General features: G+C 35.5%; 1 protein-coding gene across 2 annotated transcripts in view; it reads left to right on the top strand.

The window, feature by feature from the left end:
• Positions 1 to 13269, top strand: part of ARID5B (AT-rich interaction domain 5B) — a 127717-nt gene that overhangs the window by 105619 nt on the left and 8829 nt on the right. For both annotated transcript variants that reach the window (XM_053451208.1, XM_053451209.1), the window contains one exon: positions 11729 to 11927. In XM_053451208.1, coding sequence (XP_053307183.1) covers positions 11729 to 11927 — 199 coding nt within the window. The remainder of the gene's footprint in view (positions 1 to 11728; positions 11928 to 13269) is intronic.

Genomic DNA, 13269 nt, shown 5'->3' with positions numbered 1-13269 from the left:
CAAATTGGGATAATTTAATGTATTGGCATGCTACACATAACCTTTTCTGCCTCTTCGAGCTCTTGAAGACTAAAGTTAAGCTCTTAAAAGCTTGTCAGAAATGTTTTAAATTGGTCCATTAAATCTGTACCACCTACGCATTGTTTGCTACATTTTTTCCGCTCTACTATTTAAGTAAAAATATATATTTTCATTTTCTCCTCTGAAATGTAGTCCTCTTCCCCCTTTACCAGGCAAGTACTGAATCACAAAAAAGAACAGATGCCACTTACAACTTAAAATTACATTTCTTAAAAAGCATCTTTATGTTTATCCATATATATTATCCAGACAGCAAGGAAAATCAGCAGCCGGTGTGCTTTTTCCTACACATTCCAAGATGCTTGTCTCAGCAATGCATGCCTTTATAAAGCTTTTGTGAGTGCAGGTTATGGAACCATGGCTACATTCATTTTGTGAACTATTTTGAAAGTAGGTACACGTAGCTCTTGGTCCATATAACAAATCTGTCTAATTAATTTCCCTGACTTTTAGCTCCAAAATCAAATTACGCTGTACGTCTGCCAGGTTCAAAACACAGCTTTCGGGATGCTGTAATTTATAGACAAAACAATCATCTTCCATGACACCACAGAACACATTTTACACGCATTCATCCAAGCTCAATCATCTAAAAGGGGAGATTTTTACATTAAGGCGATTTAGAGTAAACTAAAGAGTAGCGTCTAAGTATTTTTGTAATCAGAATATATTTTTTAAAATGTTTATTCTCATTAATGCAGTATTGTGCTTTACAAGTTAGATGATCAACATATTACTGAAACAAACTGTGGAAAAGGATTTTGACACATGCCCATCTCTAGTATAAAAATAACATTTTTTTCTTTATTCTACACCCGGAGACTCTGCTGCACCCAGGGCTCTCTTTCCTAAAGTTTCTTCTGTGGTGCTTAAAATAAATCAGGACAGGGTTTACGTGCCCAGGTGTAACAGGGAACATCTTGACTCCTTGACTTATGAAAGTCTATGGAGGACTTCATTAGCATTGCCATACAGATTCAGCTGCACGTGGTGTTGAGCATGGAAGTTCATGCAGCATATCACATTACTGATAATAATGGCAGCCTCTAGGTTATTGTTTTCTTGCGTGTATGTGTGTAGATGTTTTGGGCATTAACTCATGATATGTAATAGCAATGTAGACACCCAGTTCATACAGAAGTTAAATTCTTTTAATGCTAAAATAACATTATGCTGCCCCTCAGTAAATGCCAATGCATGATTTATAATTTAACTGTAATTTGCATTGGATGTTTATTGAAAACTGCTTTCAATCTCTTTAAGATGATAGTTCGCTGTAAAACATCTCATTTTGTGTTATCCAGCCATGGCTTGTACCTAAGCTGCTATTGCTGATATATATATATATATATATATATATATATCACATTTTCAAATTGCATACAGTTTATTTTTCTGTTAATTATTTTCAGGGTAGAATGTAATTAGTGATCCATTGTTTTTAGGTATCTAGAGAATGCATAATATTCCAAATCAAACCCAGAGGCCTTTCTATTTTAGCTCCCCCCCCCCCTTAAACATTAGTGTAATGTTTCTCTTTGCAAGCAGGAGGTAGTGGTTAAGTTAAGAGGACCATTTGATTGTCAACTTTCTGTTAAATTTGGTGGGTTTTTAAATAAATCAGAAGCTAAACATTTAATCTCATAGAAGTTAAGAATATGGCAACTTCAGGCATTTTCTTTACGAGACGACAGAGCCAAAGTAATTGGTATAAAAAGGAAATGTTTATAGTTGGAGACACTGACTCCTGCTGCTTTTTAAATGTGTTGTTTTTTTGTTCATACATATTATATTGAAATATCTAGCCCTGGCAACAGTGAAATGAAAAGAAAAAAATAAATATGGCTTTCAAACTACCACATTACCCTTTCTTTGGAAGAAACATGACACTGTACAGCCTACCCATTTTGCATGTGTTTTGTGTTGCTCATTGTGCAACTTCAGGGAATCATTAACTAATATTGATTATAATTTGTATTTTTATGAACACGTTCCTAAAATACTTGTAGGTGTGAATGTTTGGTTTATTTGATAAGCTGTTAATCGGTTACTTTAATGTGTACAATCATTAGAACTACTTTGATCTACAGGATCAATCTGTTGCTTTTTTAGTCCTTATGTATCACTATTGTGTCGAGTTATCATTTGTTTCAAAACAATAATACTTCTGCTAGCTCTTGATTTTAAGGTGTAAAATAATAATAATGCTAATAAAACAATTATAATATAGCTCATATTTTTTCATTAGCTCCATGAGTTTTTTTCTTATGATTATCTGCCCTTGGGGCTTGATCATTAACACCGAGTAACCACACACTCTTGCATGCCTCTGCACAAACATCTTTTCAATTATGTGAGTAACAGATGCTTCAACAAAGGCACTATTGAAAATCTGTAAAGCATGTTTTTTTTTTTGTTAAAGTCTCAGATGACAGAATAATGTGATTGTTTTGCAATAATTGTTTACAGTCATTTTACATTAAGCTTTTTAATTTTTTTTGTTAACAGTAATCTTTTTTATGAGTAAATATTTTCTGATGTGTCAGCCACCAGTTTATTTCTTTTTCACTATTAGGTAAAGGAACCGTTTCTTTTCTAACAAAACTAAATATACTTTTAAATAAGAATTATTTATCACCTTGGGCCTGCTCCCCTTTAAAGGCCATGATTTATGGCATATTTACCTTTAGTACTGCTTCCTTAGCCAACACCATGACTGCCCTCCTTACATGCGGAGATCCAGGATATGACGTCATATGCTGGCGCCCTGTGACCTAAAGGCCATCGTGTAAAGGGGCTAATTAGGTTTGTAACTGGCACATTGAACAGTCACACTGTGAGGACCCACAAGGAGGGTCTAGTGATGTGAGGGGGAGTCCAGTATACAGAGAGGTCTCCAGTACAAAAACAAACCTGCAGGATCCATGTTTCGGCCTGGTCCGATGGTGCATACATACAGGCTAGCTCTTGGAGCTTACACTAATGCAAAACATGCTAAGATTTAGTTGATTGTATGGCCATAAACAAAAACAAAATACAGAACGTCAACACTAAAAGAGGAGAACAGAACCAAGATGCTTACCTGTAGAAAGTAGGAACCAAACAGAGGTCCAGGCAGGGGCAGCTTAAATATAAACTCAGAAACAAACCAAGCACAGATATACAGGGAACCGGATGCGTACTACTGCAAGAGACACGGAGCCCGACAGACGCACCCAGAGGCCTGATTGCCTTTTTAGGGTGGTCAGCGCACTTTTCTGCATCGGGGACCTTCTGCCCTAGGCTTAATCACCTCGACCAAAATACATCACTGGTTGTTGTTATATTTGAAGTCTTTCCAAAGCTCATAGTTAGGATTATGATTGTTAAAATGGGAAATTAAGATTATTACAGGGTCTTACAAGAGGTAAGAGAAGAAGTAGAGTTGCAAAAAAAGGAGAGAGGGACATGAAAGTGGTCGGCAGAGAAGGCAGGGAGACATTGAGAGAGAGTGTGAGAGAATGTGAGTGTGAGGGTGAGTGACAAGCCCCTCGGCTTAGTCGGCTGTGCTGCGGATCTGAAGTCTGATTAAAAAGACAACCTCAATTTAGATGATTTTTCGGCAAAAAACATGTCTTATAATCAAGCAAATACGGTTTAGTTTCCAAAAACACTAAATAAACACTGGGATTAAAGTTGAAGGTTAATTTTATTTATATTCAAATTCAATGTAATAGTTACTCTTGAATATAAAGCATCAATAGAAATTTAGTAATTTATACACTGGCTGACCTTTAAATGACTTTTAATACACTATTAAGAACTTCTTACTCCTTTGATGTCACAAGTCCTGCCCAGAGTGTATTTATTGGAAACTTGTTTAACAGGTTCACATACAAATTCATCAAAGGCTTTAGAAATGCTTGATTTCTTGTTTTTTATGATGGTGAATAATATTTTGTCTTGCAAAAACAATGGTAAATTACAATTCCCATGAAGGTTATAATTTAAAGTTTTTTTATTTAAATGTTTTGTTGTATTTGGTGACATGGAGTATTTTTGCCGTTTTTGAGACAAAAATACCAACTTGTTATTAAGCACTGCTTAATTATCCAACAATGGAACATTCAGGCACTAAGCTCCAAACAATTACATCTTTCAGCTTTACAGAACCCCCAACAGTGGCAGCTTTGTAACAACACTCACACGAGCGATTGTGTTTGTCAAGATGGCTGATCCGTTGATTGACACAATTGATTGATCTCCTGACAATATCCCAAAATCCTTCAATTTTGTTGGATATCAAAAAAAGTATTTTTTTTTTACAAACGTACTGGTAAATATAAAACGCGAGCAGTATTTTAAATAAACAGTTGTCTTTGGCTTCTGAGCTGAAATTTGCTCTTGCATATTAAGCAAGTCTACTTTTTTGGAAATTCATGATTACCTTTATGGAGTCTTAGTGTTAAAGAAAAAAGGTAATTGTATGTAGGCGGTGTGGCGTTGTCCTCTCCGTTTCACATTTTATAGGAAAGCATCAGTTTATGCACAACCTTAGAATAATGGAAAAGTTCTAAAAAATATGTTAGAATCATTGAATGACTATAAATAACAAACCTAGTGTGATATATAAATAAAAAAAAACTAAAAATAAAGAGTCTGAGGCTTAAGTACGGAATATTACATACTTTCTTCAGTCGGTTCATGGGAAACTTTTAAATACTTGATTAAAATGATTTATTGTGATATTGATCGATATCAGAATAGGGAAATAAAGCATATTTTAATGTGTATTCTAGAATGATTTCTAGAATATCCAAGTTTAGTAGGAGGTTTAGATCAACATTCCTGGGACAGAATGCGGCAATGGTCAAGGGCAATTTGTAAAGGCAGAATTTGTCATCCTTGCTGTTCATTAAGGTATAAAATAGTTAAGATTTTGGAACCGCAGCAAAGTTTTTTTTGTGTTTTGCTTATTTACTAAATTTCCTCATATATAGTTGTACTGGGATACCTTCTTGCATAATAACATTAAATTTACAAATCGATCATAAAATATTTTTATTAGTGTGCATACGCATGATTGACGCCTCCAAGTATTAGGCAAATGAAAAGAAAAAATATTATCCGCTGTTCTGACATCGTTTTATAAAATTACCACGAAATTAAATGAAATATGCAAGTGCAGAATGAAAAATAATCACCTTTATGGAATCGTTTTGACAGATGTATTGCCAACATTATAAAATAAATTCTCCTGAAAACTGAAATGTACCAATACTGTGATTTTTGATTGAGAAAGACATGACGTCTCTTGGGAATTACACAATTTTCAGATGTGAAATTGCCCTCCCCCAGTCTTTTCCTACACTCTTTGGCTGGCTTCCCGATTACATAGTGTAATAGATTGGTGACCTTTGCTGTAGCAATGCATTGGATTTTCATAAATTCGGATGGAAAAACTAAAGCCTGTGTTCTCTCCACACCTTTATTTAATTTCTGAGCAGCGTCTGAAACATGTTTTTATGTAGATGAATTCCAGCATGAGTCAGTGTTGTTTCAACAGTGAAACTACATTTCCCAAGTATTAAAATAAAAACATAACTATTGATATCTGTAATGACTTGGTGAATCGTTAATTTGCTTTACGTTTATTGATTGGAATGCGCCTTTGCCTCAAACAGACTTTTCATACACACTACATTTATAAAACAAGCATCACGATTTAAAAGTAAAGAAAATTAGAAAAAAAACCCACAGTAAAAACATATGTTATATAGTATATATATACATATATATATATATATATATATATATATACATATATATATATATATATATATATATATACTCTATATATAGTATATATATATATATATATATACTCTATATAGAGTATATATATATATATATATATACTCTATATAGAGTATATATATATATATATATATATATATATATGTTTTGTATATCCTATAGATTATGTATTTTATATGATTTTTATGGCTAGCTGTACATTTACATTCCATGTACCCCAAAGCTTAAAGGCCAGTAGAATGCCAACCAATCTTCCCCAAAATAATCAGCGTGTGTAATGAATTGAATTTGGCAGATGTTTTATAAAATTAACAAAAATGAGAGAGGCATTTTTATTGCTTTTATTGCTGTTAACATGCCAACATATACACGGTACTACAGTGTGTGCTTGGAAAATATTGATGAAACTGGTACAGACAATGTGTGGATGGCACGGAGGGCATAATGCCAGGGGGCGATACAAGAATAAGAAATGGATACTGGCCACTAAGCATTGGTTTCCTAGCCTAATGAACACATTCCTTCATCGTCACCAGTGAAGGGGGCTATGAGAAAACAAAATCGTGCATTATAACCATAACTTGGGAATTCTCTGGGTTTGACTAGCAACTTTCCATGCGGGCTGATACACGTAAGTGATGTTTTTCTAAGCTTATTATATTAGGATACATGTTATTTTCCATGCCACGGCTCTTTTTGTCTGTTCTCTACATGTAAGAGTGGGATGACGGAATGTGCAGGGCTATTATGCTTTTTAAATCGTTAGGAGGTTCTATAAGTCGGTTCAATTAGATACCTCATCAGTGTTGTACTTGACAAGCAGCCTGTGTAATATGGAGACTAAGATAGTGACTCAGTGTCCACAGTATGTTAACACGTTTGAACTTCCCTCTGAGATCCTACGAGGGCAAGCTTCCCAGTATGAAGTCACAAACGTTTATTATGTGGAGCACTTCCTTCATGTGACATGAATGAGTCCAGACTAGCAATCATACCATAGTAATTACTCAGTAAATACATTTCTCTCTAATAAAAAAATGTTTGAGCAGCAGTAGTACTAATACTACCTATTCATATTATACATTCATGTCCTCAATGTTTCTCAAATCAGTGGAAATTACATCGGTATTTAGTTTAACTTTATGACTTTTGGAGCTTCTCCCCTATAAGTTTAGGAATCTTGGAGGTTCACTCAAAACTGACTCTCATGGAGTGATTTTGGTCTGCTTATGTTTAACAAAGGATCTTCTCAAGGCAGACCACGGAACATCCCATGGCTGTCCTTCTGGTGCTCTCCAGCTCTTGTTCCATATAGGGGCCAGTAAGGGGATATGGTCAAGGTAAAGCTGCAATTAGGGGCAGGGCTAGCCACGGTGGAACCTGGGTGAGAACAGGTGTGTCCAAACACAGGTCCAAGGTAGATGTAGAGGTCCTGGTTATTGGGTATGATTTTTAGATGAAATCCAGAGTGTTCCAGGCTCCTCTATAGGCGGCATTGAACATTACCCAAATCTCATTTTTTCCCGACTTAGTCATACTTTGACCATTAGATATGTTTTGATGTATTCATTGTACTGTGTCGTAAATGATGCCCTTTATATATACAAATATTTTATAAGCGACAACATGACGAGATAACTTGCAGATCTATGAGGTAGGGATACAATACGTAGCCTTTTCAAGATAATTTATATTACTTGCAATTAAAATTGCAAATAATATTAATAACACTGTGACTTATGTCATAGCTTCAGCAGTGTATTCGAAGATATTTACATGTTTCTTCATCAAGAACATGTTTTTATATTAACATAAACATAGCCCCTTATTAGCAGGGGGTTGTCGGTTTACATTAGATTGACCTCCACATCATCATTAGTGTTCTAGCTGAACGTACGATAAATCCATTTACAATGGTTCGCGTACAGTTAAGAGCAAGGAGAAAAATAAAAGCTTGCTTATAATCAAATGATAAAATCACATCCTGTGGGCAATTGTGTTGTACTATTACAGGATAGCTTAAAAAAAACATTCAGAGAAAATTGCACAGAGACCTTTCTGGAAAAAAGCAATTGTTCATATGATTCTAGAAGTCTGTTTAATCCCTGGAGCACTTTACTGAATATTCATGTGCTTTACTGTTGGTGGGGAAAATATTGGCCTTTATGAAGTGGTGTAGTGTGTATATGTATTGTAAATATTTAAAAGGACACGCCAGCCATCATATGCCTTTCAATTAGAGGGCATTTTTTGAATATGAAAATGCATGCAGGGATTCAATAAATGCCCCCCATGTATTTCCTTGCAAACCCAGCTTTTTGCATACCTCCCATACCTCTTTTGGCCCTAAATTCTTAATCCCCCTTTCCGCCTATAATATCCCTATTAGTCTTTTAAATGCCTTTCTCAGTAACATAAATAATAAAAAGTGGGCCACACACCCTAAAACAAAGAGATATATATCTCCTGAACATACATCCCAACCTTTCTAATGGTTAAAAAGGGCTACCTTTGTTTTAGGGTGTGTGGCCCACTTTGTATTTTTATTATTTATGTTACTGAGAGGCATTTAGAAGATTAAATGTATTTTATTTACCCATCAAAAATGTAAAATTATAGCAAATAGGGATATTATAGGAGGAAAGGTGGATTAAGAATTTAGGCCAAAAGAGGCCCCTTGTTCTCCTAAAGATACATACTTAATATTGCATATTAAAGTACTTCCTAAGTATTGTAATATGCATTCTTCGTTGGTGGGGCTGCATGGGAGAGAATATTTTAGGTATTAAACATCGCATCATATGTGTATATGTATGTAAATATGTAACATTTGCATATAGGTTACATATAACTTTATAATAGCCACTCTGTCTTTTTTAAGTATTAAGTGAGAATTATCCTCAGAACTGAATGAGAAGACAGAACAAGAAAGCCTTGTGTTTTGGTTTTTTTTACCTTAGTCATGCCTCTTTTCCTGATACAAGAAACATTTAATTCCAGAGTTCCTGCTTTTGGCTCAAGGCCTTTGACCAGCTGTGTAAAATGTATTTATACTGCTGTCTTCCTGCCAACTGCTGAACTCACCGAAAATTAACTTTAAAATGAAAATATTGCATTGCCTTTGTTTTGTGAGCTATTAAAAAAAACCCAAAGGAAATGCAGTTACTAGACCTTATGAAGAAAGGAAAGAGAGAGATACAGAGAAGTGTAGACTTAGTTATGTTGGTAGAATAACACCAAAAAGATCAAAGATAAAATACTGTAGGGGAAGAAATATATAGGGATCATCTCTCGAGCCATATTGGTTTGAAGGTGCCCCCCCGCTGATACCAACAGAGCGTGTTCACAGCACATTACTGCAGGGTCACTAACTAGTACCATTATTTAATATGCAGGGGTAAGCAGCTGTTGAATATTTTTTTCTGATGAAATACATGCATCTGAATATTGAAAATGATATCCTGGAGACGAAAAAGCACATTAAATTGAGTTATCCTATTAAGCTCATAATTAGCATTGTGAAATGTGCTCCAGTTACAATGAATTTTAAACGGTTTAGAATGCGAGGATAGGGGGCGAAGTATTTTCTCCATGACGCTATAATTTACAACCCTAATGATCCCTAAAGCATTCTGTGCTGCTCACTCTGCATTGATAGCCTTGGCAGTGAAATGGGGTTGAGTAGATTTTCTTAACCCTTCCAGTTCCAGAGTGAAAGGCAAATCCTGGCCCCTATACTGTGACTGTAGATGCCCTATTCAGAAGAGGGCTTAAATGCAAATAAACAGTGTTTATATACTACATTTCATTACTCTCTCTCTTTTTTTTTTGGTTTGCCTTTATCTATTATGTAAACATTGACTGTAAAATTACAGCAGGAAGAAGATATTTGGCAGACGTTTAATATTTTGGTAAGCCATCATAGAGGGAGCAGTTTACAGTTTTAGCAGCTGTAACATGTTTAAACTCAGTTTGTAATGGGATCTGAGCATGAATATTCCCCATGGGTTCTGTTTAGCTTCACTGCTGGCTGACTGCCAAACCTTGGGCTAGAAAGCCTTGTTTACGACCCTTTCGCACACACCATGTCAGATCATGCTCTATTAATGAATTTTATCTGAAACCTAACATATCCTAAGTTTGTATTTTGCATGTCATAGTTCTGGGTGCAGTCCTGAAATATTTATTAATACATCTTAACCTTCAGGATAAGTTTCAGGACATGGGCCACCATCACTGCATTATAATGTTGTTGCACTTGAAGAGGTTAAATGTTTTGACAGCACTTAATGAAACCGGTTTTTACGATGAAAATCTTAGTACGCAAATTCTTTTCTTTTGGTCTTTTTGAGGCTGTGAGTAGGCATGCTACGCATTGAATGTGTTATTTGTGAGAGAAACTTTGGCTTTACTATAATAATTAATCTCAGAAACAACAAAAAAATGTTCTGTATAACAATGTAGGTTTTTTTTTTATTAGAGTCGCTGCGTTGTGCATTAATCCCAGAGCAAGTCATTAATCATGCCGAATGCATTAAAAAAAAAGTTCATCATTGAAGTCGAGACTGAGATTGTAATATAATCCATCTCTTCTAATTATAACACAGCTATGTTCTCCTTTAAGACCAAGAGCTAAGCTACGACTGGAAAACAGATTATTAAAATGCAGATTGTTTGATGTGTCATTCTAAAAGAGATTTTAGTTGCGTTGCAATGAAACTTCTAATTGTGATTAAGTTTTTCATTTGGTAAATCCCCCTGCGGTCTTTTGAAAACTCAGCTCATATTTTGGCTGCAGGCGCAGGCAAGCATCCCACTTGGAAACTGTAATTATTCAGGTTTCATTGCTAAAGTATTGTTTGATAAATATTGGCACCCATAACCAAGGATTACCTGTCATAGGCATTGTTACATTTTCCCAGGTCTTCATGCCCTAACAAAATAATTTTATCTTTGTTATTGATTCAGAATATGTTTGAGTATAACAAAGCAATTGCTTTGTCTACATTGAGTGTACCGGTTTTTTTGTGTGTGTATTCTATTACCTTCTATAAGAAGATACAATGTAACCGGTATGTCCTGTAGATTATTTCAAAGTATTATTTGGAAAGACAGAACTGTTAACCAATTTTCAGCAGGTTGGGAGTGTTAAGCGTGCAGTCATCCGGTGTACCCCCTCTAATTTTTTAAAGAGGGAGACTTTTAGGGGGGTTGTTGGAGGTATATTCATGGGCAGGGCTTTACCAAGACTTTTTACGGGGAGTTGTGATCTGTCAAAAGTTATTTATGTAACTTCTGGGCATAAAATAAGATTTTACCAGATCATAAAACGACCAGTGACAATATTATTGATTATTGGCTGCAACTAAATAATGCTGTATGTTTGCTACCTTTTGGATTAAAGTAGCATTAGATACCCACTGTAATGACGTCCGTAGAACAGTTATTGACCTTAAGGTAGTATCAGAAGATATGGAAGCAGGGATAATTGTCTGAAACAAAATTTACCAGGTTACCTTCTCGTGAGCCACCAGTTAATGATGCATAGGACTGGATTCCCTGATGTTCCTTGTGCACCTAATTCTGTTGTGTCCACAATGTATGAGCACAAATGCATCTCCATCTGGATTGCCAAACTAGGCCTTGATGTCCTTCAACTGCACTATTTGTCAAGTTGCCCCTAAACAAGCTAGGTCATCAGCATGGCATGACCCAGTTGGGTTTTAGATCGTTTTTTTGGTTGCCATTTCAAATTGTAACCATATGCTAATAAAAGCTTGAAGGTGCATTTTAAAGTAGACTTTATTGATACTTTAAATAAGCTGACATATTGTTTTCCTTAACTATCTAGATTAATCCTGCCATATGAAAGGTTTATTAAAGGAGAAGAAGACAAACCACTGCCACCGGTGAAACCACGGAAACCAGATAATGTCTCCCAAGAGGTGGACAATAAAACCAAACTGTGCAACACAAAGCTGATTAAGAAAGAAAACCAAAAGTCAAAGAAAGAAAAAGATATTACAGAAAAATCTCAGGACCTATCTGAGGTAAGATGTCACCTCTAGACGGGTTGGTTTGAGAGCAGTTTTGAAATGATTCCTTTTAAACCTTTCTGATTGGGCAACTACTTATTACACCTCTATTTCACTTAAATGCATAAAAATATGATGTAAAGGAAAAATGTAAGTCCTTTACCTGGTGAATGTCCTGGTTTCCCCCCTCTAAATGCTATCTGGAGCTAGCGCCACCCTTACACGTTAGCTCACGCCTCACGTGATACTACTTTCCCAGTGTGGTGTTTAAACCAAATATAAAAATATATCTCACTGAGGTTCGTCTACTTTAACAGATATTTAATAAGAGACAAAAACACAGTAACATACAATAAATGAGTGACAGCCCAACATACAATGCAACACTTTCCAAGACTAACCTGCAACCTAAAGGTCCAACATAACTCAGCACACCACCGATAACCCCATCCATGCAGGATGGTGGGCAGAGAGAAACTGAACTAAGATTTTGCATTCAACAGGCATATTGAATCACTGTAGGTGTGCCCTCGTTAACATATCAAAAGACATGTAATACAGGAAGAGTTCAACTGGCTAAAACATTGACCACAATACTTATGTCACCACATTCCCCCACTTTATTTTCTCTTGTGTTGCACATTTTCTAAGTATTCCCCCTCTAATGCAGAAAGCCTAGTGGGAGCGAAAAACCCTTTGGGTAAAAATTCAGCCCACCGTCCCTCCGGAATAAATTCCCTCAGCGACGTAAGTTTTTCTGCAATTGACCTAGGACTGTCACTTTACATTAAAACATGCATATATCAACATATTTACATTACAATCTTAAATACTCCCCCCTACCCAAATGCAAGAAAACCCAGTGGGAGCAAAAAAACCTTATAGGTAAAAATTCAGCCCACCGTCCCTCCGGAATAAATTCCCTCAGCGACATGAGTTTTCCTGCAATGTATTTTACAATACCCGTGACCCACAAATTACAGTACATTTATTATACAAAGCATAGGCATAAATTAAATGAAGTGATGGTAATGAAGTGATGGTAATGAAGTGGTGGTCCAGGATTATAAATGTAAGCTCTTTCATGGTTCTATGGATTTAAAAGAATAAAATAAATATTAAAATCAAAAAGTTATATTGTCTTTTTGGCAATCCCTCTTTTGGCCATCAAAATAAACTATTGCCAGAACCCATTCTCCTCAGTTTTGCCAGTAACTAATTACTTTATGTTGGGATGCACATATATTTCAGCATCCCACTCGCCCCCTTTAAAAAAACTTTTAACATTTAACCTAAACCATGACTTTTTTCTCTTTACAATAATACAATTTGATACAGTGTATACTTATCCACTGGT

The sequence above is a fragment of the Spea bombifrons genome, chromosome 11, assembly GCF_027358695.1.
Source record: "Spea bombifrons isolate aSpeBom1 chromosome 11, aSpeBom1.2.pri, whole genome shotgun sequence".
Classification (NCBI taxonomy): Eukaryota; Metazoa; Chordata; class Amphibia; order Anura; family Pelobatidae; genus Spea; species Spea bombifrons.
Note: the sequence above shows the minus strand (reverse complement) of the source record. Positions and strands in the feature narration are given on the sequence as shown.